Source organism: Oreochromis niloticus, linkage group LG3 (genome assembly GCF_001858045.2).
Source record: "Oreochromis niloticus isolate F11D_XX linkage group LG3, O_niloticus_UMD_NMBU, whole genome shotgun sequence".
In the NCBI taxonomy this organism is placed as follows: Eukaryota; Metazoa; Chordata; class Actinopteri; order Cichliformes; family Cichlidae; genus Oreochromis; species Oreochromis niloticus.
Window position 1 is genome coordinate 73,365,366 of NC_031967.2, and position 27,637 is coordinate 73,393,002.

General features: G+C 39.6%; 1 protein-coding gene and 2 long non-coding RNA genes across 3 annotated transcripts in view; all 3 read left to right on the forward strand.

The window, feature by feature from the left end:
* The first annotated feature begins 2,759 nt into the window (after positions 1-2,759).
* Positions 2,760-5,621, forward strand: LOC112846550 (uncharacterized). The gene is made up of 3 exons (XR_003219557.1): positions 2,760-2,896; positions 4,201-4,304; positions 4,749-5,621. It is a non-coding gene; the product is annotated as an uncharacterized LOC112846550 (long non-coding RNA).
* A 2,233-nt stretch (positions 5,622-7,854) lies between these two features.
* Positions 7,855-18,237, forward strand: LOC112846552 (uncharacterized). Its single transcript, XR_003219559.1, has 3 exons — positions 7,855-7,975; positions 8,375-8,517; positions 17,992-18,237. It is a non-coding gene; the product is annotated as an uncharacterized LOC112846552 (long non-coding RNA).
* Positions 18,238-18,569: 332 nt separating this feature from the next.
* LOC102077404 (C-type lectin domain family 10 member A-like) overlaps positions 18,570-27,637 on the forward strand; it is a 42,663-nt gene continuing 33,595 nt past the window's right edge. Inside the window, exons 1-2 of the mRNA XM_025906131.1 lie at positions 18,570-18,644; positions 18,862-19,059. Of these exons, the coding sequence (XP_025761916.1) occupies positions 18,903-19,059 (157 nt within the window). The 5' untranslated portion in view covers positions 18,570-18,644; positions 18,862-18,902. The remainder of the gene's footprint in view (positions 18,645-18,861; positions 19,060-27,637) is intronic.

Below are 27,637 nucleotides of genomic sequence, written 5' to 3' on the forward strand. Positions count from 1 at the left end.
CCTGCTTCAGCTGCTGCATGGTCAACGAGAGCCATCCCCCTCTGTCGGCTGTGGCCCGAACTGTAGCCACACCCCGTGCCTCCTGGGCCCGCTCTCCCTGCCGTTTCGAGAGGGGCAGCTGGCGTGGGCGCAGACAGATGGGTTGAGCAGAGCCGGTGTCGATGGTGTGCTGAACCAGCCGTGTCTCCCTGCAGTCTCTGGTTCCCTGCTTTTGACCGCACTGGAGGGCCAGAGTCTCTGTACCAAGAGTGATAGCCAGCTTCGCGGTGTCAACGGAGGCCCCCCAGCGGGTCAGCAGATCAAGGCCAATGATGCACTGATCTTGGATGTCAGCAAGCCAGAAGTCGTGCACCAGCTCCAAATCCTTCACACGGATCCGCAACGGTTTCTTCCCCCGCATGTCAGTTCTCTCCCCCGTCACTGTCATCAGCTGGGTGTTGATGGGCGACCAACCCATCACAAGCGGCCCGGATGTTCCAGGAAACACACCAGGTCGTATTAGGGAAATGGTGGACCCCGTGTCCACCAGGGCTTGGCAGGGCTGGTCCTCAACACAGCACCTCAGGTAGAGTCCCTTGAGGTGCCCGACTAGGCCTGCCACCGTGCATCGTTCTTGGAGGGGGGCAGGAAGCTGGAGCGGTGGTTCCCTCGCTGTGACGCTCCCCCTCTCATCCCCCTGAGGCCACATAGTTCTGGCCTTCGGGGCGGGCGCCAGGCAGTTGCGCGCCACGTGGCCAGGCTCATCGCACCGGTAGCAGCGGTCGGTCGGTCGACGAGGACGCCTCCAGGGCACCGAGGGCTGCAGCTGGCATACCTCCGGGACCTCCCCCTCCCTGTCGTAGTCTGCGGCTCTGATTTGAGGGTAGTTTGGGGGGGGCAACCGCTGGTTAGGTCGCGAGGTGAGCACAAGCTCGGCCCTTTCCGCCTCAAGGAGCGCCTCACGGAGAGTCTGAGGCATGGCCAGGCGAACGTGTTGGCATAGTCGCTCTGGGAAAAGTCCTCGCAGAAAAGCATGCAGGCTAAGCTCTTCACGGGCTGCTGCTGGGACCTCTGGGTAGCCACGACGAGCATACAGCAACACATCCTCTGCAAAGGTGCCCAGGCTCTCCCCCGGCCGACGGCTCCGGTTGGTCAGCTGTTCCCTGCTCTGATCAGTGGAGTGCCGCTGCCCAAACCGCTTCTCGAGTGCTATGGTGAGGGCCTGGAGCTCATGCTGCTCTGACGGGGCTAGGTCAAGGAGTACCTGCAGTGCATCTCCTTCCAATGCTAGCGCTAGGTGTGTAGCAGCCTCTTCGTCGCTCCAGCCTCTGAGTGTCTCTCTCCATTCCGGCGAGGGTGAGCTATCCCACTTCTGACACCAATGTGGCGAGCTCAGACAAGGAGGAGACAGAGGTTTCGTTCGGTCTTGCTTCCCGCCGTGTTAGCCAGGGAGCACAGCCGTTTATTCTGCTTTTACTGGAGAACACTGCCGCTAGCCAACTGCTCAGCGCAGCAACAGCACAGCAACAACAACACACAGGGCGCCCTCTCACCCCCCCGGAAGGACACACCGTCGCGGAAAGAGGGCGTCACCTGTCACTATGGTAACATGACAACAGAACATAACTGTAAATAACAAAACCCCAAACAGCCCTGGCCCGCTACAATATGCTTAATGTGCGATGCTAAATAAAGTGCTAGATAAGGTGCTTTTAATAAAGTGAAAGGTGCTCCTAAAGTGTTAATATGTTATAAATTATATTATAAATAATTATATTATTTATATTATAAATAATTGTAGTAAGGGAGTCCTCTTCCTTACAGTACAATAATGATAAAATACATTCATTCCAAAAACAGAACAAGTCAAGTCAAGTCAAGTCAAGTCAAGTCAAGTCAAGTTGGCTTTATTGTCACTTCAGCCATATACAGTTTGTACACAGTGAGGCGAAACAGCGTTCCTCCAGGGCCAAGGTGCTACATACAACATAAATTTACAACATAAATTAACAGGAAATCACTAAACTAGCTAACTAGAGACAGGACAGACTGACCTAACATAAATTACAACATAAATTAACAAAAACTAACTAACTAAAACTAACTATTCTAACTAGGTAAGTAGTGCAAAGGAAACCGTAAACATACTTGGTAGGTAGGTAGTGCAAAGGAAACCGTAAACATACTTGGTATGTAGGTAGTGCAGGAACAGTAAACATAAAAATATTGTGCAAAAAGAGCATTTACAGGTTGATGTGTAAGTCCAGTCTCAGTGCTTTGAGGTAGTTGAGTTGAGCTGAGTGATAGAGTGTGTGTGTGTGTGTGTGTGTGTGTGTGTGTGTGTGTGTGTTTATCAGTCCAGTCCCTTTTTGTTGAGGAGACGGATGGCTTGTGGAAAGAAGCTGTTGCACAGTCAAGATGTTAGATCCAGTTATCCTACAGTTTCTGATTCTATGAGTGTTGCCCTGGTAGGCAATGCTGAAACTAATTAAAGCCAGGTTGGAGACTCAACTAGCTCTAGCAGGCCTACATCAGGATAACGCTGTCTTCTGATGATGCAACTAACAACCCTGATAATTAAGTACAGTTAAAAGCCCCACTCGTTAACAGCAGCTCTCCTCTGTCAGGAGGAGAGCTGACAGAGGCTAAAATATCAATGGCTATTTTATCAATAGCCATTGATAAAATGGCTATTTTATTACTTTAGTGGCTAGGAAAACAGGCCCCAGGAATTTGTTCATTTAAATTTTTTTTTTTTTGGCAATTTCTTCCAGATAAAGCATGCCCTGCAGGATGGAACAAGTTCAATTGTAGCTGCTATCTCCTCTCTGAAAGGTCTGCTTCCTGGGATGAAGCCAGAAAGGAATGCAGAGACAGAGGAGCAGATCTGGTGGTTATTGACAGCCCAGAGGATCAGGTACAGTATTTATGTATGTGTGTGTTATTGTGTTTGTAAATGAATATTGAAATTTAAACTCATAACTTTTTATGTAAATTACTTTGTCCCCATGCTGAACAAAAATATGAATAAAATGAGGCTAAGAAATAGATTAAAACCTCAAAGGACCCGCCTGTTAGAATTATAAAGTTTGCAGATGACATGACATCGGACTCATTGAGGTTGGTGATGAGCCTGCATGCAGACATGTGGTTAAACAGATCTGCATGAAGGGTGTTCAACCACATGCCTGTGTGCGTAGGTTGTTCTGACTGTGCTGCAGTCAGATAACATATGCTCAAAACTCTAAAGAAGACAGTGGACTTCAAGAGGAGCCCCTCCACACTATCCCCCCCTCACCTTACTCAACAGCACTAGCTGTGTCCAAATTCATAGACTGCATCCTCCTGAGGCCGCGAACAGCGATCTCCCAGCATATCGTTTTCAAATCCCCCACAATCTTTCGCTACTTGATATATAACATGATATATAAGTCACTTAGGTAACTTAAAAATGTTATTGTTTGTTTGTTTGTTTGTTTGTTTGTTTGTTTTTTTCAGTGTTTTATTTTATCCTCAGTAAATCGGTTTGGTTGAGATTAAAGTTATAGTTTTCACACAGCTCAATACACATCAAACAGAAAACTGATTAAACTGAAATGTGAGATGGTTGAGAATTTACTCCAGTGTCCTGTTATAGTTTAGATAGATATATTATATATATTTTGTCTGCTATGGAAACCTTCAGCTTTCTGGGATCCACAAGTGGTCTCCCACTATATACATTATAATCAAAAGGGCCCAGCAGACAATGTACTTCCTGCATCAGCTCAGGAAGTTCCACCTACCTCCGAAGCTGTTGATGCATTTCAACAGTAAATCAGTCTGTTCTCCGAACATCCATCTCCGATAAATACTTAGGACACTCACATTGTGTCATTGTGTACACTAGTTAAATATTAACCAGCTATCCATCACTTTCATAATTGTATTCCAACATCTTTGCACTCTTGTACTATGAATATGCTATATGTGTTGTTATTGTCTGTATCGTGTTAATGTCATGTTGTCAATATTGTCTGTTGTTTACTCTGTTATATACACTGAGAGCAAAGAAATTCCTTCCTCCAAAAATATGTCAAGCAGTTGAGAAGACTCTAATTTTAATCAGTGTTGGTTTGGCATTTTTAAAGGGCGTGTTTTTATAAAACTGGGATAAACTCCATAGACTAAAATTGTGCTTTTAAACTATAATAAAAAGGTTTTTGTGTGTGTGTTAAACAGACTGCAATTTCTAATATTGCCACAACAGAAGCTTGGATTGGTTTGAATGACAAAGAACAGGAGGGAATATGGAAATGGGTAGATGGAACTCCACTGACTCTGATGTAAGTCTTCAGCTTGGTTCATTTGGTACTTAACTATTCAAAAGATATTTGTTAAATATATAGATACATGCAGCTGTATCCACATTGGTGAACTTATATGTCAGTGGGTTAAGGCCAAAAGCTTAAAGATGTGAAATGTAAGATGACTTGTTTTGGCCACATTGGGGGAAAACAAGTTATTATAGTCAAGACATGATATCTCTGCAGGTTTGACTGTGTTTGACTAACTGTATACTTTGTGTAGGCTTCTTTAATAACCACCATGTCCTGAAAAAAAAAAGTAATTTGTTGGTTATCTGAAGTTTTGCAATCATAATTTACAGTGTGCTTATCAAAGCTTCTATCAAAGCTGCTGATGGAAAAGTTGGCTTACAAAACCCCACACACCCACACCAAATGTCAAAACGTTTTCTTACTAATAATAACATAATGTTGTTTTCACAGATCTGCTGGAAACTGGGGAGAAAATCAACCTGATAATGGTGGTGGATTTTCACATTTGGGTGAAGAGGACTGTGTTCATCTCAAAACTGATACGAAGAAGTCTTGGAATGATCTTTCATGTTCAGCTTCATTTAAGTGGATCTGCGAAAAAACACCATAAAACTGCTATTCAGTTTCTTGAAGATGATCTAATTATAATTGCTTTGCAGTTTTAGCTGTGATTATAGTTGTTTTATTCTATCATATTGAGGTAATTTGTTGTAGCTTAAAATGTGCATTTTTTTTTTATGTCCGTGAAGAGTGAGCGAAATTATCATCAAATGCCTAGACAGCAAAAATGTAAGTGCTTAAAGAGGTTATTATTATTCTAGTGTTTAAAGATTGTGAGTTCCATTTTTTGTTGATAAAAATATTATTATTATTAGTCTTTGACTTCAGTATTTACTTGATGGTTACTAGCCAGGCCTGCGATGCTTGTTTGCTTTGTTCATACAACATATGAAAAAACAGACATGTGCATTTATATTGTTTTTTTAATCTATATTAACATGGGAGTTTGAAAAACCAAACAATTAATAATTACATATATCGGTGTATAGATAGTCATGTCTCCCTGTTTGTTTAAACTCACCAGGCACAGTTGAATATCGCAATAAAGCATATCCTACCTCCTTTGCCTATTTACTGCTGGACCTCCTGGAAAATGTCATGAGGTCAAGGAAAGGGGCGAAGGAGAATTCATAAGGACTTAGGAAAAGAGAAATGTGGTGGTCAGAGGATCTGACTGCACTTACAGTGTGATGTCTGCCATGTTGAAGCTACAGTTTCCAGAAGATAAACTACTACTGCAGGTCACGGAATTGAGAACCGTCAATGAATAATGTAACTTCAATACTATGGTTGAAGGGTTGTTTAGGATTTATATGAGCAAAGTAAAATTCCCTCCATCCATAACTTATAGATGACCCAAAGTAAAAATTTATTTGTAATAACTCTAAAGGATGGCAGTACAACAACAGACATAATAAAATAAACTGAGCTACTGTAAACCTTGAAGACATTTGATTTATTAATTTAGCTTATAAGCTTAGCAAAGAGAGTGTTTAAGATTTTCTTGTTCTCAAGACAAGGTAACCTATGACAATAAGAAGATTTAAAGCAGCATAAATTCATAGTTTAGCTGCACAATCAACAGGCTGTTGCTGAAAATTCAGAACATACGGTGGAGAAACAATTATTTGATCCCCTGCCGAATTTGTAAGTTTGCTCATTTAGAAAGAAATTAAACTCTAATGTTTAGGGTATCTTAATTGAATAGAGAGAGACAGAAATAAACCAATAATGAAGACCGTTGTTTACCTAATATTGATTGTGTCTCATCACATGAGCCAAGGTGTTAAAAAGTATCATGTGACTTAATTACATGTCACACGATAGGCTGAGGCCAGATTGCAGTCTCCTGTCTCTTTCAGATTTCACCTCTTGCATATGCTGTAGTCCACCTGAGTGCACCTTCCTCACCTTCCTCCACCTTTTATATGTATGTTACCCTGTGTTTATTCTTCTCCTTGTCAGTTTTTTCAGAATCAACTATTATCTCTACTTGTGTATTCTTCTACTAAAACCATGCCTATCCAACTCTTCCCTTCACCTGCATTTCCACAGACATCTGCTCCAATAGATTTTTTTATCTTCTTATGAGGCGCAAACATGCATTGTTACATGTAAAGTTCAGTTTTTTAGTTCAATTCTAGTGCACTAGAAAAACCTGTGGTCAACAAAAAAAAAAAAAAAAAAAAAAAAAATTGGTGTCAACAAAACTATGTGATGAAACTTTGCAACTTTGTTGAGTTCTGGTGCATATTCCTAAAATTTCCTCTGATAAAGGGTTGGTTCCAGTGATGAATTTCTGAAAAATTATCTGATCTTTTCTCAAAATTTCTAAACTCTTGGTTACTCAGCGTTTTATTGCTCAAGAGGGCACATGAGGTGAAAAACTGCTTGGAGGGAGGATCATATTTAAGGGTTTAAAAGTTTCTTAAGCAGAGAAGAACATGGTAGAATAACAAAGACTGCACATGCAGTGCTGGGATAAATGACATCTTTCCTCACGGGAATAGCTGCAACATTTGAAATTGGCAACAATTCAACCATGCTTGTGTGTGTCATTGGTACACTCAAGACATACTCTTTTTCAAAACCAATTTCTTTGGCTTCAAACTTGTAAAAGGCGTTTATCATTCTCTTTTAGCATTAGCAAATGGTTTAGAAAATGTTAGAAAATTACTGAGTAAATTTATTAAACTTAAACAAATGTTATTTTTATATTCCCCTGTCATCTCTTTCCATCATTTGAGTTGTAATGCTCTTGAAAATATGACAGCTTTATGATTGTATAAGTATTCAGACAGAGAATCTCCTATATAATTCTATCCTATCTAATTAGCTTGTTTCCCATCACTTTTGGTCTGTAATAGGGAACTGAAAGTTCTTCAGAAAAAAGTTCAACTTTTGTTTCTCTTTATATTAATCAGCTATTACTGTGATAAGTTTCATTCCCTTAAAGTTGAACCGAGAACAAAATAAAAACAATGAAGCATTCACAGTATTGACATGTGCTGCAGAGCTGACCACCATATGAATGCTGAATATCACAAATTTGACAATGCAAAAAAACTGCACAGGTAAGAAAGAGAACAAACAACAACAACAACAAAAAGCCACCCAAAAAGCAAAGTGAACATATTTTTATCAGCCTGCTGAGGTTTTTCTCGCTAATTGGACTCATCACCCTTGGTGTTTACTGTGAGTCTGATTTTACATAATTTGTTCTAACACTCATGAGCCCACATATGAACAGAATAAAATGTCTCGAACTTTATATTTTGGATGGTTTCAGACCATGTTGAATGACCTGTGACACACACACTCACAGATACTCTCCCATACAGTACACCAGCATAAAATTCAGCTTAAGAACCTTTTTCATTGCCTGCAGGCAAATTTGAAATACTTTAGTTTTGGTCTAAAAACTATCAAATGAATGCACAAGCTTTTTTTGTGTCTCAAAAACATGCATCTCCAATTATTTTAGTTTGTGATTCAGCTGCAGATGTCTCAGCCATAAGTAGTAAACCTTCTTCCATGACTGAGGAGAGAGGCCAACCAGGCCAACCTCACTGAAAAGACAAATGAGTTGGAACGGCTTCAGAGTTTGTCAATGCAGAGTGAGTCCGTGTATTTCCTGTTGAAATGTATTACTTGTGTTTCTTTTTAAAACTTAATAATCAAAAGCAATGATTCACTTTCCAGGTATTATGATAAGTCCCTTTCTCTTTATGTCTTAATGAGTGATGATCAGCCAAAGGTTATCAGTCGAAGAACTAATATTCTTCATTGATGTACAATAGATTAAGTACTAAAACTGTCATCATACTGAATAAACTCAAGCAACACATGTTACAGTCAGGAAGTAAATGGACTGTGCATAGACCTTTGTGATTATGCCTGGAGGATTCCAGTTAATTAAACAGAGGTCAAATGAGCATTGTTATAGGGTTCGTTTCTAAAAGCTCATTTATTAACTTGCTGAAATATTACTTGTTTCTAATTTAATTTTCCTCCAGGTAAAGCATGCCCTGCCGGATGGAGCAGGTTCAGCTATAGCTGCTATCTTCTTTCAGAAAGATCTGGTTCCTGGGATGTGGCCAGAAAGGACTGCAGAGACAGAGGAGCAGATCTGGTGGTTATTGACAGCCTGGAGGATCAGGTAAAGTGTGTATGTATGTGTGTGTTATTGTGTTTGAAAATTAATAATGATGTTTAAATTCCTATTTTCTTTTAATGTACACAACTTTTTCCAGTAATTAAAGTACCTGATGAAGACTGTTCATAAGTGTTGGTCCTATAATTAATTAGTTTATGGTTGCCTAGCATTTCCTCTTTTATATATATATATATATATGTGTGTGTATTATGGAATGCCGTTTAGGAAAATATTATATATATATTACAATCAAAGTCTGAATATATAGAATGAAACTTCAATATATAGAATGATCTTCTGAATATGCATGCCAGATGCTTCAGTTATTAGTAAATTTGGTTGTATTCATTAGAAAATGTTTTTTTTGTGCCAGACACTAAAAATTGTGAAATATCACAATACTGAAAAAGTTCCAAGGCTATTATTTAGGTAAAGGTTGATAAGACTGGTTTTATCTTCGTATTCACTTGTGCCATTTAAATCATAAAAGTAGTCAAATAAAGTGTTTAAAATATACTTTTCTTTCATGACAAACCATACTTGTCACAGTAAAAAATGTTACACTATATGTTACATATCATGGTATGATGTACTAATTTATCTGTTAATAAACGAGAATTGTGATTCTTTTATTAAATAAAATATCTGTTATACATTTTTAACTATCAAACAGAGAAATGTTTTTATTTAAACTCTTACAGGCTGATATTTTGAAAAAAAAAGATACATAAAAGGTAGTAACACAGAACACTTTATTTGTGTATTTCCAGTACCCAGAGGAAGAAAAGAGTATTCTGTAGTAACAGGGCAACACTGACCTTAAAAAAACAAAGAAAAGAAAAGAACAGAAAAGAAAAGAAAAAACAAACAAAATACAATGAGCCTGTCTAATTGATAGGTTTGTAGTTTAAACCTATTCGCTGGAACGTTCAAGGCAATTTACTACAAGCAAAAACAAGACACAAGCAGGCAAAGTTCTTTGTGTTACTCATGCATGAGGGAAGCCTGTCCAGAGCCAAGTGTCGTTCCACCCACTTGACCTCCGTCAGACTCTCAGCCAGGTTCCCCATAGCACTACTTTTATTGTGGTTACATGAATATGCATAGGGTCATTAACATATAACATCTTACATAGGTATACATGTGAACAAAGAATACCCTGTGTGTGTGTTTGTGTGTGTGTGTGTGTGGGGTCAGAGTGTGACCCCATAAATGACTTCCTAAACCTGCTGGCCTGGAAGTCCAGCAGTTCATCTAAACAAAAGGCACTTAGACTAAAACTAACATAGACACGTTTATCCTACCATAAAACAATAAGACAAGGTACGACCTCTCCCATGCTCCCAAAATGTGGGTGTGAAAGCCAGAGCACTCTGGAATGCACACAAAGCCTACTAAAGATCACACATCCTATCACTACACAATCGATTATACACCTCTAAGCATATATGGTTAAATATTCCTTAATACAAATGACAATAATAAAATCTAAACCCATCACTAATCAAGTAAACAAAATCCTTAAACATTCCCTAAAGAATGTAAACCAGGTTATATTTAACAGTTATTATCATTATTATCATTATTATTATTATTATTAGTAGTAGTAGTAGTAGTATCATTATTTGATAAGAATGTAGCGTCATATAGTGCGATGATGATATAATGCTCATATTTCAGCTATATATTATTATATATTTCATGTCTGTCACATTTATAGACAACTTGCTGGCAGTGTTGGAGATACTGTCAGTCCCCCTTTAAATATGTTTTCATTAGGGTTACTGTAACACTTTTCAAAACTTTTCTAAAACCTAACAAAACTATTATTTAAACCTGTGAGTTAAGCTAGAAATCAAGTGAAAATTAATATGAATATCTGTGTAAAGCATAAATGTTCAAATGGGACACTGAAATAAAGCTTAACTCATCTCATTTGAAAATGTAAAGAAAAGTTGCTCTCGGTGGCAGATCTTTCAATGACCACATCTAGCTATAGTATTTAAAAAATAAACAAAGGTATCTGAAATACAAAACATGGCTGATAAACCTGTATGTTATGACATTACCACTGACATTTTACATTGTGTGGAATAGCTGGACACAGGAAGCATTTGAGAAAATTGAATTCTATGTAACAGTGAGGTTGTGGCTAATTCTTTTGCTCCCTGTAGGGGTACTAAATAATCTAATGTTACTATGGGTCATATCAGACAACAGAGACAAAACATGCCATATATGCAGGAAAACAGATGAACTACAATCCAAAAACAAAATATGCCTCATATGTATAAACTGAAACCAAATGCATCCATCCATTCTCTTCTGCTTATTTTTATCCGCGTTGCTAGCCTATTCCAGCTACCACAGGATGAGAGGCAGAGTACACCCTGGACAGGTTGATAATCTGAGGCTGGGTTAACAACATTAACAAGAAACAAGAAAATAAAACATGCATATGCAAAATAGAAAGACAAAAACAAAATCCTCATCATTTCTACAATCCTTGAGAATACACATCAGGCTCTTCCAAATCCTGGTGAATTCCGTATTGCAAAATAAATGTCTGATTTGAAAGTAGTGCACACTACATGAACTGGTATACAAAGGATATTTTCACAAGTATTGGTCACTGGAAATCTGCAGTTAGTGATGAACTCAAGGCCTGGCTTTGGAGAAAAACCCAGGGCTGGAATGCTGTCACATGCAGTGCAGAAAACAAGAATATCTTCCAAAGAGACATCACTTTCAACTATAAGATAGAAAAATACAAAATCAAAATGAGATTCTAACTAAGACTATTGGTATACTGATACATTAAAATACCAAAAGATTAATGCAAAAGTAAAACTGATGCATATTTTTGAAAATTAAGCTGTACTTTGAAAGTCACACATGAAGCTAATAATCATTTAATCTATACAGTGAAACCATAATGTCGAAAAAAGAAGTTAGTGAAGACCACAACAATGTAAGCTTAGGTGGATGCAGAAATAGTCTTTTATTTGTACTCAGTAAACAGGATTGGCAATAATGCATTTATCTACGCTTTTAATACACTGAAGTGAAACTGAAATCGCATTTGGGTACAATGTTCCTTGTAAATTCAGCACTTGCATCGGTACTTGGTATTCTATACCTACTGCACAATCCACTTTGTATATTCTCTGTCCTGTCTTTGTTTATTGTACAGTTAGTATTGTACAGCTATTATTATGGTATTGTATAGTTAGTAATTAGTACTTTTTTATCCCTTAATCTTACCCAAATTTAGCATGTTATTTATTTGTAATTTCTAGTATTACATCTCTTGGAGATATATCTTTTATATACTTATTAATGCACCATGGTTTCCAGTTTATTTGGAGCTACTTTTAGATAGGAATATTTACCGCATTTGTCAGAATTCAACGTTTCAGTGAAATCCTGCCTGCTTGTATGGCTACTCTCTCCATCAGAATATGTCTGTAAATAAAAACAGATAATACATTTCAATATACTGACAACAAAATGGCATAGTAAATATTAGTATTATGTTTATGTATTATGTATTAAAACATAATACAAGTGAGTATTAAGGGAGTTTAAAATCCATCTTTGCCTTTCTCACTCTCATTTTATGAACATGCATACATTTGCTGAAATGCTCAGGATTACTTACTGATTCATTGTCCTCACATGAAACAGTTTTTTCTTACAAGGTCTCCATTCAAAGTCTGTTTGGAAGTGAGTGATGGCTCAACTAGTTTGGTCTGGCATGCCAGCAAAATCTGTAGCCTAGAAGAAAACAGTGTATATGAAAGTTTTGTTAATGCTAACAGACTACAATACAATACAATACATTAAAAGGTTTAAGTTTTGTTAACTCTAAAAGATATCAGTCCAGTCCAATCTGATCAGTGCTCACAGATCCTTTTTGGAAATACCCAAAGCTGACCTTTAATAGTATAATAATCTAAGTAAGAAAAAAATCTTTTTATGAAAAAGGATCTAAAGCTTACCTGCATCCTTCAACAACTGTCACAGCTAAACTCCAGTGCAGATTTTATATGTCCATTTTCAAAAAGCCAAGCTTTTTTGTTACGCCCTGGCACATGTGCAGTTAGATGGTCTGGCAAGAGAATCACTTCTTTGGTGAAAGACTGAGCCACAGAATGTGACCTGCTTAGCTGTGCTGGAAACTTAATAGAGGATAAAGGCAAAGTAAACATTTCTGCATGTAATATACTCACACTTCTCTGATCAATGAAGTACATTTTATTAAAAAAAATACACCATGCTGTACACATGTCCAATTTGCATTAATAAACACCCTCTAGCCCCATGGTAGCTAGGATAGGCTCTTGGAATCCTGAATTGGATAAGTGGAAGAGAATGGATGGATGAATGGATGGATAGATGATGGAAGATAGTGGGATGGGTGAGTGGAGAATCTTAACAATCACATAAAAAAATTTCTTAAGTTCACAAAGTACTTTTTGTTGCTTTAAAAAAAGTTTCATTAAATTATATACTGCCAAAAACTATGTATTGTAACAACTGAATTATGTGCTTTGCTTTTACACAATGTTTGCAGATTAAGCCTACGGGGCGTGAAATATTATAGAAATCGCATGTTTCCACAATTAAACAAATTAACTGTTGTGCACAGTTTAGTCTCCACACGCTGTGAGTCTATCGCACACTGTTTTTTACTGTGATATTTTTGTTTACTCAGCTTAGTCTAGCAATTGAAACCTACGGCCAGTTACTAACCTTACACTAGTAATTTCAATGCATTTAGTTCCACTCTTACCTCTTCTGCCTTGGGCCCTTTCGAGTGAAAGGTCTAAGATTGTTGATGGGACCCGTTGTGGGGGACTCCTGTGATGTGGAAGGCATGTTCTCCACAATGTTAGGTGGCTAACCAGGGGGTGGGCGCCCAGGTACCCCCCGGCTCACTCCTTGGCGGCTGCTTATCGGGGCCTGGAGCCTGGGGCTCGCTCGGGCCACTTCGGGGATGGGGTGCCCTCGGCCTCTCGGCCCGGGGCTCGGTCACTCAGGCACAGCTGGCTGCCGGCGGAGCTCACGGGCACGTCACTGCAACCCCCCTGGCTTCTGCTCCGCGGCTGCTGAGTGACCCCTCATCTGGGACTCTCCTCAGCTCTTTCTGGGATAGTGGCGCGGCTGCCCTCTGTTGGTCTTCCTTGGTCTCTTGTGTTCTGGGGGCCTCTGGATGTCTGGAGTTTTGATCTCCTCCATACCTGCTTCATGCCCTGGAGGTCGGGGCAGTGGCCCCCCACACCCTCTAGCAGATCATTACATGAAGGAACCTTTTAAAAACAAGCTCGTTCATGCTCACAGGTGTACACACGGGTGATCACACACACAAACTACACCCTTTTGGGCTCCTACCTCAAAGCACACTGTGCGCTGTCAATCTCACGTGCTGCACCATAATGTTTAATATTTAGTATTTACTGTCATATTCCCATATATCATTGTGATCTTGTTTATTACTCTCGTCTTCTTCTGCTTGCTTTCTTTTTTCTTTCTCAACAGGTGATCCAGGTGATCGATATGTATTTTTTTGTCTGCTTATTCTGTTGGTTTTTGTTTTTTGCCCTTTTTCCACGTCCCTCTTCTCAGGTTTTTTTTTTCTTTCCCTCTTTCTTTCTCCCCTTTCTTTCCACCAGTCAAGTCTGTCCCGTATTCAGCAAGTGAAAATAAAATAAACAATAAAAGGTGAATCAGATGGACCATTACGGCAAGGCTGGGATGGTCCATTTGGTAAAGTAAATCCGTTGGGCATCTTTCTTCGCCTTTAGACAATAATTCTGATGGCAAAAGAACCAAACGGGACAGGTAAAAAAAAAAAGAAAAGAAAAAGAAAAAAAAAAAGGTGGCTAACCAGGGGCTATCTGATCGGAGAGGTTCACAGCATTTGGTCTTCCACGATGAAACTGAATAAATTTCTTCATCAGTAGTACGATGCGGTACACTGGTACTAATATTAGGTTGGCCAGAACATGCATTTGCCAGGGTGTTTATTAGCTCCTCATTACTTAGAATTTGAGCCACAAGATTTCGTGCAGACTGGCTCATGGTTAATTGATTGATTGATATACCTTTATTAGTCCCACAAGGGGAAATTTCATGTTAAGGCTGCCAACCTATTACACGCAATGGCGGCGCCATCTTACCCTCCGACCATACATACATTACACAAAAACATCACATGGGGAAGACAGGTCAGAGAGGTATAACAATGGAAAATGCACCACATGAGGAAAGATAAGGAGAAAAAAATAACTCCCCCCAGACTGAGCTCCAACAGGGAGATCAGTTTGAGAACAGAAAAAAACACCTCTGCACATAGCACATGAAAAAACTCTTAATACACCAAAGAAACACATGACAAGCAACAGGGGTGGGTAAAGGGTGAGAGACAGCCAGAGTAGACAGTACATCCGGGCCTGCAGCCTATGCGCTGGTCTCCTTGATCCACCGTCAGCATCGGAGGGGAATAAGCATCGAAGGCGTTTGGAGGGGGGAGGGGGGATGAGTGTACATCTGCATGTGTATATGTCTGTGTGCATGTGTGTGTATGTCCAGAGTTCAGCTGAGACAGTGTCCTTCGCCCTGCCAGGCTAAGTAAACAGTCTTCCAGCCAACCCAGGTGGCCTTGCATAGAATGGGAAGAACAGTCTAAACACAGTCGTTATCAGGGTGTTGTTGTTCAGCTCCAGCCTTGAGACCGCAGCTGGCGCCAAAGGGGTATCCGCATGAAGTGATGGTGGTTTTTACTTTAGTGCGAACAACTCATATGAATTTCAATGCTGTTCTAACACACTGGTCTCTCAATCTCCCGTTGGAGAGCCGTGAGCTTCTCCATGATGTTATCAACCTTACGCTCCGTGATGTTGTCATTCTTGTGCTCAAAGAGCCGATTTCTGAGAACTCACGACCGCAGTGTGCTTCTCCAAGATGTGATCCAATTTGTGCTCAGAGGTGTTATTCCGAGCGAGCCCCTCCAGATGTAATCCAGTTTGCACTCAGAGGTCTTATTCTGAGTATTCACGGTAGCCGTGCGGTTCTCCAAGATCTTATCCGTGCTGCACTCAATGACCCATTTTGAGAAACTCATGCCTCGTCCCATCATTCAATCCCAGCGGGCAGCCTTGTGGGGGTTTGAACAGCCGGTTCCACTTCCTTAATTCTTCGATAAGCCAGGGCCAAGCCAGGTCCAATCAGCAAGAACCCTGTTATCATGGTTCCGAATAGGTAGATATCTTCAGCACTCAGGCTCACCCAAGCCCAAACTTCTCGTTGAGAAAGGCGTGTCAATTGCATTCAGGGACCAGTTGATCAAATCCATAATTCTCTTTTAGGTTTTAGAGAACAGACTGTGAGAGAGTGTTCCAGGGAAAGTAATACAAAAAACACGAGATTAGACAAGGACACAAGAGGCTAAGCAGGGAAGCTAAGGGAGAGGAGGAGGAGAGGAGAAAAGTGCGACCGCCTTCGTCAAGAGCAAGAGCAAGAAAAATGGTGCCATTCCTCACAGGTACAAACAAGGTTTCATTCTATATATATAATAATTTCCTAATCGGCATTCCATTATATGTATACATATGTGTGTGTGTGTGTGTGTGTGTGTGTGTGTGTGTGTGTATATACACACAGACACACATACACATTCCAAGTCCATCATTGCACAAACAAGCCACTCCAAAATCTAAGTGAGAGGCCTGTTCGGTTCCTATCAGCTAAATCTCATTTAAATTATTATTCTGTGTTTAACAATTAAAGATATTTAATATCATTTCTTTTATTCAGAATTATAAATTATGATGGTTTAGGGACACATTTCTCAACTTTTAACATTCCTGCAGGGACACAGTGATCTGCTAAGTTTGAAGCTGGATCATATCTACAAACACAAAATCCAGACATTAGAACAGACATATTCATTACTTCAACTACATTTCTCATTTCTCATATTATTTAGACATATACTTTAATTATATCTTTGATTAAAAATAAGAATATTTACTATCAGCAAAAACACATATAGATAAACTCCACTTAGTACTCTATATCACTTTTATTATAAAGGGCTGGATGTTGAAACCTTTTACTCTCTCTCAGATGTATTTAGAAGTAAGCCAGGGGGACTTAAAACTTTTAATCCCACCTATCTCAACAAGAGGCTGTGGGGTCACTGTTTTGGAAGAGACCAATCAGGACCAACATCAGGACCCTTCTTCCTTTGGGCTACTTGTGGGCTAAGTGTGAAAAGTCAGATTCGAGTGAACAGAACTGAGCTTTGAGAGCAGAGTTACTCACAAGAGCCTGATACTGCTGCAGTGCTCGCAAAACTGGCACTCTTGAATGCAGGACGGCTGAGTTTCATGTGCAGAGGTTTTTGAATCTACAAGAGAATTATTTAACTGCATGAGTGGCAATGAATACTTGTCCCTGTGAAATTAAATTACTTGCTCATGATGATGTTTTTTTCAAGCACACAACTTTTGACATGAATATAATTCCATACATCGACTTATTGATCCATCTTACCAGGATCTATAGCGGGAGTTTCATTCAGATTGGATAAGTGTGGTCGAGTGGTTTCAAAGAGAGGGAAAGTGATCTAGACTGAAGGGGTGGAGCTACCAGAATGCATAATACCAGATATATAGAACAGGTACAAGTACCTGGTTATCCCACAGGCCAACAGGAACCATGCATGAAGGTAAACTAAGACAGGTGGTGATAAGGCAGTTTGCTAGGAATAAAATCCTTGCCACCAGTACATATGCCCTACTGGTTATCAGACACCACAGTGGAAAAATAAGATGGTCAGAGGTGGAGACGCCACTGCTGTCATGACACAAAAACTCTTCACAATGCAAGTCTCTACCTGAAGTCAAGTTTTAGCACTCTCAGGCCTAAAACTGTACAAGATCAACATGACCCTAAGAGCCTTCATCAGGAACTCAGTGTGTTTGTGTGTGTGTGTGTGTGTATAAGGTCTTTGTCTGTAACCTATACTAGACTATTTTCCTTCTCATGAAATGTTATTTTTAAAGTTATTAATAAAACTATTAAAAGAAGTTTGACTTCTGTAGCCTTTCACACGACTACAGTTTATACAAAGCTTAAGAACAGGTCCAGTTTCAGTGGTGGCTTAGCTGCGTAAACCACATATGAACCACATTTGAAATGGGTGACTCCCTCAGAACTTAAAAAGAATAGACTGAAACCAGTAATACTTTAACACTTCACACAACCTGTGTTGCAGAGCTGAGGTCTCAGAAATAATCCACATCCTTGCATGCAATGTACTAAATATACATGAAGGTCAAATGTTTTAAGCAACAAATCAACACAGGAAAGGAAGAAGTAACAGACACAGGAAAATAGGTATTTTAACGTCTGTTCTTACTGTGTACATTTTATTGGATTCCCTGTTTTTTCCTTTCTTTGTTTTTTCAGGTCCAAGGAGCTCTAAGAGAAGTTTCTATCTGGGCGTTATTCTCACTCTGAGCTTGCTGAGTGTTTTCCTTCTGGCTGGACTGATCACTCTCAGTTTCTTCTGTGAGTTGCATGTTTTTCGTCAATACTTGCTCTACTGATCATCAGCCACCATCAGCCATAGTAAAAAGGCAAATATTTAATTCAGTTCAATACAATTCAATTCAATTGTCACTTCTAATAAAGGTTGACAAACAAGACTAACTACACCAAGATGATGAGACCATAGCAGCAGTGGCTCCTTACTCTCATACACTAGCATAAAACTGACTTACATATTTAACATGTTGTTAGAGTTGATTCTTTTAAGATGTCATTTGTGCGAAGTCACATGACCACTGCTTCTATGTGTCCTAATATGGTTGTCATTGTACAGAAGGAGTCCTTCTGCACAATGAGTGACTTGAGATGTTGTTGTTATAGGGTCACGCCATATATGGTGTCAGGAAATGTCACACACACACACACTTTGCTCACACATGCTTGCCTTAAAACCTTCACGTGATTAGCTGAACTGTGTGTAACCACTCTTGTCAATAAAAAGAGGCAAAGAGGGAAGTCAGGTTTGGAGTTGCTTGGATAGGCCAGTGCTCTCCTGGATGCTCCCCTTGCCGGTAAGTAAAACCGATTGAGCTCTGAGTGTCTTGCTTGGTTCACAATAACAGGTCTCTAAGACAGCTAGGTCTGTGAGTTTAGACCTAACACGTTTCATTACCTGCTGGCAAATTTTAAATATATTTTTGTTTAGCTATGAAATGAATCTAAATCTCAAAATTAAACTATGAAATTTTTGTGTCTCAAAAACATTACTATTATTTCTCTTCATTTCAGACCATAACTGCTTATGTGATTCAGCTAAACAGCTGTCGGAAATGAATAACCAGCTTTCCTCCATGACCAAGGAGAGAGACGTTCTGAATGCAAATCTTTCGGCTGTGAGTAGCCAACTTTCTTCGATGACCAAGGAGAGAGACCTGTTGACTGAAAAGACCAAAGAGCTGAAAAGGCTGCTCTGTTTGTCCAATCAGAGTGAGTCCTTGCATGAGCTGTTGTGTGTTTTACTCAGAAATTCAATAATTCAGTTTAAAAAAAAAGTCAAACTTTATCATAGGAATAATTATTTATACTGTCAGTATTCTTTAATCTTTGGTATTCAATATAAAGCAGCATTGTAGAAGTGCTCATCACAAATTCACATTTACAAGAAAAATCTGATTGGTACAATAATGAGTTCCACAAACACATAAAGATGTTAGATCCAGTTATCCTACAGTTTCTGATTCTATGAGTGTTACCCTAGTAGCCAATGCGAAACTAACTGAAGCCAGGGTGGAGACTCAACTAGCTCTAGCAGGCCTACATCAGGATAACGCTGTCTTCTGATGATGCAACTAACAACCCTGATAATTAAGTATAGTTAAAAGCCACACTCGTTAACAGCAGCTCTCCTCTGTCAGGTCCTTGGTCTTGATAAAATGGCTATTTTATTACTTAGGTGGCCAGGAAAATAGGCCCCAGGAATTTCTTAATGTAATATTTTTTTGGTAATTTCTTCAGCTGTAGCTGCTATCTCCTCTCTGAAAGGTCTGCTTCCTGGGATGAAGCCAGAAAGGACTGCAGAGACAGAGGAGCAGATCTGGTGGTTATTGACAGCCCAGAGGATCAGGTACAGTGTTTATGTGTGTTATTGTGTTTGTAAATGAATATTGAAATTTAAACTCATAACTTTGTATGTAAATGACTTTTTCCCATGCTGAACAAAAAATGAAAAAAAAAAAAAAAAAGAAGCTAAGAATTGGATTAAAACCTCAAAGGACCTGCCTGTTAGAATTATAAAGTTTGCAGATGACATGACATCAGACTCATCAAAGATGGTGATGAGCCTGCATGCAGACATGTGGTTAAACACATTTGTATGCAAGCAAGTTCAACCACATGCCTGTGTGCGTAGGTTGTTCTGACTGTGCTGCAGTCAGAAAAAATATGCTCAAAACTCTAAAGAAGACAGTGGACTTCAAGATGAGCCCCTCCACACTATCCCCCCCTCACCTTACTCAACAGCACTAACTGTGTCCGAATTCAAAGTCTGCATCCTCCTGAGGCCGCATTTGTAGGCCGATTACGTTACAGCGACGTGACGAAGGCTGTCTAAATTTGTAGACTCCTCCAAATGGCCTACCCAGCCTTCAGACGAATGCAACCTCTGAATTTGGACACAGCTACTGGGTCTGCTGTGGAAACCTTCAGCTTTCTGGGATCCACAAGTGGTCTCCCACTATATACATTATAATCAAAGGGCCCAGCATAGGATGTACTTCCTGCATCGGCTCAGGAAGTTCAACCTACCTCCGAAGCTGTTGATGCATTTCAACAGTAATTCAATCTGTTCTCCGATCATCCATATCTGATGAATACTTAGGACACTCACATTGTGTCTACACAAGTTAAATATTAACTAGCTATCCATCCTTTTCATAACTGTATTCCAACATGTTTGCACTCTTGTACCATAAACATGCTATACGTGTTGTTATTGTCTGTATCATGCTGATGTCATGTTGTCAATATTGTCTCTTATTTACTCTGTTATGTACACTGAGACCAAGTATGTGTGCACATACTTGGTCAATAAACTGCTTCTGATCCTGTTGGGAAATATGTATATCTTCAGTACTAACAACAAATGTAACAAAAATAGAATAGAATAGAATAGAATAGAATAGCTTTTTATTGTCACTCTTACAAGAACAGTGAAAAGCAGTTTGGCATCTCTCCATGTGTGTGGAGTACACAATAGCGTAAGTATTTACACAATAACAGACAAATTTACATTTACACAAGAAAGATATGTACAAGTTATACATACACCTGCAAACATACACGCACATACATACATATATGTATATATACATATTTGCATCAGTACATGCATACACACACATATTTCCACATACACGCTTACATCTATATACATACACATACATGCCATCTAACTAGAGGTAAGGGTGTTGTTTGCATTGAAGTATAAACAGAAATACGATTTATAAATAAGGTGTAATGTCCATGAGTATTGGCAGTGCAGTTATCCTCCAATCAGGGTGGAGGTAGGGCATGTTTGACAGCCTGTGGGTAAAAACTTCTGTTGAGTCTGTTTGTCTTCGACCTGATGGACCTGTAGCGTTTACCAGAGGGAAGGGGGAAAAAAGTGAGTGTCCGGGGTGCGAGGGGTCTTTGATGATGATGCTGGCTTTCTGCTGAAGTCTGCCAGTATAGATGTCTCTGAGGGGGGTTAGTGAAGTGCCGATTGCCGATATGTGTAGCAATTGAGAAAACTCAAATTTTAATCAGTGTTGGTTTGGGATTTTTAAAGGGCATGTTTTTATTGTCATGATAGGATGTGTGGCAGGCAGGCAGGAAAAAGGAACGAAAATGCAGGACGGGATGGGACTGGAACTCAAAACGCAGTTTTAATGCTGGAAAAATCTCCTTATAAAAAACTATCACAAAAACAAAACTCAGAACAGAGGAACTGAAACACTGGAACATGACAAACACACAGCATGTAGAAAGTACGACGTGGCAGAGAGCAAAGAAAAACACAGGGGCCGTTTCTCAATTCTCAAGTACGCGAGTACGTACTCGCGTTCTCGGTGAGTACGTACTCGCCGAGAACGCACGGGAGTACGTACCCGCTGAGAACGCGAGCACGGACTCACGATATGTACAATTGGAACACCTGCGTATGATGTCACAGGTCCGGAGTTTTTACTGCCGTCCCCTCTTAATTTAACTGTGAGTAACATGTTATGAAGCTTAACTTTAATCACAGCCAAACCGGTTTACTCAGGAACAAATAAAACACTGAAATAAACCAAACATTAACATTTAGAAGTGATCTACGTGACTTATATATCATTTTTAACCTCAGTAGTGAAACCTCTATTAATAAAAATAGTGTACATGCACATACGTGTACATACCTTAATAAAAACAAGCAGGTGAGATGTTAGAACGCTTTTATTTCTATTCTAGTGGACACTCAATACTATAGACAGCTGCTGGGGTTTCTTTAACCTGAGTAGTGAGAAGACCGCGAACGGGGGTGGGGTTGAAAACGATGTGCCGGGAGTCCACTGTTGAGTTCTGGACGAAATGCATTCTGGGATATTTAGCTGTACCAAGTCCACACCGATGCATGCTCGATAAAACGGGCGGAGCGAGAACACATCCGGGACTTTTTTGCGTTCTCGGCTTGATGCGTACTTCGAATTGGAACAGTACTTGGTCTCCGACTGATGACGTATCACGAGTACACGAGAACGCAAGTACGCACAAGTACGCATATTGAGAAACGCCCAGGTCGTATATACACAGGGGAGTAATCAGGGAATGGGAAACAGGAGGGAGACACAGCTGGGAGAGATTATTAACGAGATAGTGGGAGACTGGTGCGACACAAACAACCTGCTGCTTAACACCGAGAAGACCAAGGAGCTCATCGTGGACTACAGGAGGAATGCTGACCCACATCCACCCATCCACATTAAGGGGACGGCTGTGGAGCGTGTGAGCAGCTTCAAGTTCCTGGGAGTCCACATCTCCGAGGATCTCACCTGGACAACCAACTGCTCCAAGCTGGTCAAGAAGGCTCACCAGCGCCTCTTCTTCTTGAGGACTCTGAGGAAGAACCACCTGTCCTCAGACATCCTGGTGAACTTCTATCGCTGCACCATCGAGAGCATCCTGACCAACTGTATAACAGTCTGGTACGGGAACTGCTCTGCCTCGGACCGGAAGGCGTTGCAGAGGGTCGTGAAAACTGCCCAACGCATCGCCGGAGCACCACTTCCTGCCATAAAGGACATCTACAGGAAGCCGTGTCTGAAAAGGGCTGGGAAAATCATCAAAGACCCCAGTCACCCATCACATAGACTCTTCACCCTCCTGCCCTCTGGGAGGCGCTACAGGAGCCTCCGGACTAAGACCACCAGGTACCGGAACAGCTTCTTCCCCACAGCTGTCAGACTCCTGAACTCTGCCTCCTGACATCTGACCCACGTTAAACTCATGGACTGAACATACACACACCCACAACCACCTACACACACACACACACACACACACACACAATGGACAACCGTACCCTCAAACACACAATAATAACATGGACTGAACCACCACTCACAACCACTAGCACTTTATATAGCCTCTGTAGAAATTATCCACATATCTCACTTATCTTAACTGCACTACTGTATAGTTCTGTGTAAATAATCATTCTGTACATACAATAATTTTTAATCCTACAACTGTTTATAACTTGCATAGTTCACATTTCTGTATAACTGTATATCTCATATTTCTGTATAGTTTTTTTATTTCATATTCTGCATAGTTTTTTTCATATTTATATCCTGTTCATAGCCTGTACATAGCTTGTACTCACTACAGCCTGTACATACTTATAGTTATAGAATATTCATAACATACTTCATACCGTGTACATTATAACATACCATAATAGACCCATTTCTGTAATATACTTACATATCTATATTATTGCTAATATATATTGTAATATATCTATATCATGGCTAAAGCACTTCTGGATGGATGCAAACTGCATTTCGTTGCCCTGTACCTGTGCATGTGCAATGACAATAAAGTTGAATTCTATTCTATTCTAAAACTGAATACACTGACATAGGACTGGGACTATCAAAATGAAACAGGAAACAAGAAACAAATCACAAAGACGCAAACTTGACACTGAACTAAACCTACAATAATAATCAAAACAGCACAACTAAAGAATCAGAACATAAATCATAATATAGAAAAATACCAAAACACAAGAAACTGAAAATGTTGGGTCAAAAAGACCCAGAACTGTGACATTTATAAAAGTGGGATAAACTGCATAGACTAAAATTGTCCTTTTAAACTATAATAAAATGTGTTTTTGTGTGTGTGTTAAACAGACTCCAGTCTCTAATATTGCCACAACAGGAGCTTGGATTGGTTTGAATGACAAATTACAGGAGGGAACATGGAAATGGGTAGATGGAACTCCACTGACTCTGATGTAAGTCTTCAGCTTGGTTCATTTGTTACTTAACTTTCCAACAGATATTTGTTAAATATATAGATACATGCAGCTGTATCCACATTGGTGAGCTTATATGTCAGTGGGTTAAGCCAAACTGCAAGACCAAAAGCTTAAAGATGTGTAAGATGACTTGTTTTGGCCACATTGGGGGAAAACAAGATAGTCAAGACATGATATCTCTGCAGGTTTGACTGAGTTTGACTAGCTGTATACTTTGTGTGGGCTTCTGTTAAAAACCACTGTCAAGAGATGTACTCTAAGACACTTCTTCAGCTGAGAATCAGAGAGGAGAAACACACAGTTTTACTTGCATGCAAGGGCAGCCACAGAGCACCTGCACCTGGAGTGAGGGCTCCGGGACTCGCACTCTGCCACTGCCCTGGTCTTTATTTATATACAAGAAGAGTAATACAACAGTGAATACGTTTGTTCAGTGGAATGTTGATGCGCGAGCATGTGCGGATATGTGTGTGTGTGCGTGTGACAGGAGAGGCTCCTCTACCTGGTACAAAGTGAAACTGCTTATTAAGCTCTTATCAGCCTGCCCCAGGGCAGCTGTGGCTACAACTGTAGCTTGCCTCCACCAGTGTGGGAATGTGTGTGTGAATGGGTGGATGACTGGATGTGTAAAGCGCTTTGGGGTGCCTAGGCGGGACTAGTAAAGCGCTATACAAATACAGGCCATTTACCATTTACCATTTATCTAGCAGGTACTGCTCCTTCCCTGCATGATAACGGGTCACAGTGAATCATAACAGTCTGAGTCATCATGCAGTATTCTATCATATGCAAACTTATATTATGAAAAGATTATACTGACTACTAAGTACAATTTTCTATTGACAACCACCATGTCCTGAAAAAAATAATTTGTTGGTTATCTAAAATTTTGCAATCAGAATTTACTGTGTGCTTGTCAAAGCTCCTATCAAAGCTACTTTTCCATCAGCAGCTTTGATAGGAGCTTTGACACACCCACAACAAATGTCAAAACGTTTTCTTACTAATAATAGTATAATGTTGTCACAGACCTGCTGGAAACTGGGAAGAAGATCAACCTGATAATGGTGGTGGAAGTTCACAATTGGGTGAATTTTATCAGTTCATGTCAGAACTGATACGAAAAAGTCCTGGAATGATCGCTCATGTTCAACATCTTTTAAGTGGATCTGTGAAAAACCACCATAAAACCCCTGTGCAGTTTCTTAAAGATGATCTAATTATAATTGCTTTGCAGTTTTAGCTTTGATTGTAATATGGTAGCTTCTTCTATCATGATGAGGTAATTTGTTGTAACTAAAAATTTGCCAGTTTTTTTTATGTCCGTGAAGAGTGAGTGAGATTATTATCAAACGCCTGGACAGCAAAAATATAAGCGCTTAAAGTGGTTATTATTATTCTAGTGTTTAAAGATTTGATGTTTGTGTTTAGTTGAATTTTTTGGATTATAATACAATTTAATTTTGATTTTTTGTTATTTTTATTATTATTATTATTATTATTTTTATTTTTCTTGTTGTTGTTGTCATTATTATTAATATTATTATTATTATTAGCAGTAGTAGAAGCAGTTCAGTTCAGTTCAGTTTTTACGTTATTACTAGCCAGGCCTGCGATGCTTGTTTGCTTCGTTCATACAAAATACGAAAACACAGACATGTATGTTCATTTACATTGTTCTTTTTATCTATATTATATCACTGTATATAGTGACATGGGAGTTTGAAAAAACAAACAATTAATAATTACATATATCGGTGTATAAATAGTCCTGTCTCCCTGTTTGTTTAAACTCACCAGGCACAGTTGAATAGCCCAATAAAGTATGAAGAAAAACCTCATTAGATGAAAGTTATAAAGTGATTTGCATGTCAATAAGTGAAATAAGTATTTGATCACCAAGCATAACTGAACGAGCAGACTCTATGGCAGAACACACAGAAACGCAGGGAATGCAGAGAGTGCTCTTTATTTACAATGCCCGGATTATGTACACAGGGTGAGAGGTTGTGTACAGTGACAAATAAACGGAGAAGGGAAGGGGAGGGAGCTGACACGCACCACATGTGCTGAAAAAGGAAGCAAACCCATGACACCACACCAGAAAAACCCCACCAACTCGTAAAAATAACATGACTTACTACTTGGTGGTGAAAACTCTTTTGGGAAGCACAGCAAGTAAGATTTTTCTTGTATTGTCATGAGGTTTGCACATAGCTCAGAAGGAATTTTGGCCCACTCCTCTGTACAGAAACTCTAAGTCCTTTCTTTCTTGGCTGTGGGTTGTTAACGTCAAACTTCAGCTCCCCCACAGATTTTCTATAGGACTGAGGTCTGGGGACTGGCTAGACCACTCCATGACCTTAATGCGCTTCTTCTTTAGCCTTTCTTCTGTTGTCTTGGTGGTATGTTTTGGGTCATTGCCATGCTGGAAAACCCATGTTCAGTGTTCTGGCTGATTGAAGAAGGTTCTTATTCAAGACTGTACAGTACATGACTGTGTTCATTGGTTCTGTTTTTGTTCATAAATTATTCGACAGACTTTTTCTCTGTCCAGTATTATCTAAGGAGCTTGGAAAGAGAAGTGACTAAAGTCCTTGCAAACGTTTCACTTCTCGTCCGAGAAGCTTCTTCAGTTCAAAGACCAAATGGTGGAAAGCCTCAGATTTTGAGCTCTAGTGGGAGTGGTCCCTAAGGAAATTGATCATGTGGCTCACCTGAGCCAAGGTATTAAAAGAGGTCACTTATCACATATCACAAGATAGGGTGAGGCCAAATTGGGGTTTCCTGTCTATGCAACACATTCTCATCCCAATGCATAACATACCATACCTATCCAACTCTTCCCTTCACCTACTTGTCCACACAGATCTTCTCTAATAGATTTTATCTTATGAGACAAAAACGTGCAGTTTTACATGTCCTTTTAGTGCACTAGAAAAACCTGTGGTCAAAAAAAAAAAAATGGTGTCAGCAAAACTATGTGATGAAACTTCAACCAGTCTTTTGCAAAATGTGCAACTTTGTTGAGTTCTGGTGCACATTCCCAAAATTTCCTTTGATAAAGAGTTGCTTCCAGTAATGAATTTCTGAAAAATCATCTGATCTTTTCTCATAAGAGTTATTCACCAAGCGTTTTATTCCTCAAGAGGGCACATGAGGTGAAAAACTGCTTGGAGGGAGGATCATATTTAAATGTTTAAAAGTTTCTTAAGCACAGAAGACTGCACATGTAGTGTTGGGATAAATGACATCTTTCCTCACGGGAATAGCTGCAACCTTTGGAATGGGCAACAATTCAACCACACTTGTGTGTGTCATTGGTACACTCAAGATGTACTTAATTTTTTTCAAAACCAATTTCTTTGGCTTCAAACTTGTAAAAGGCGTTTATCATTCTCTTTTAGCATTAGCAAATGGTTTAGAAAATGTTAGAAAATTACTGAGTAAATTTATTAAACTTAAACAAATGTTATTTTTATATTCCCCTGTCATCTC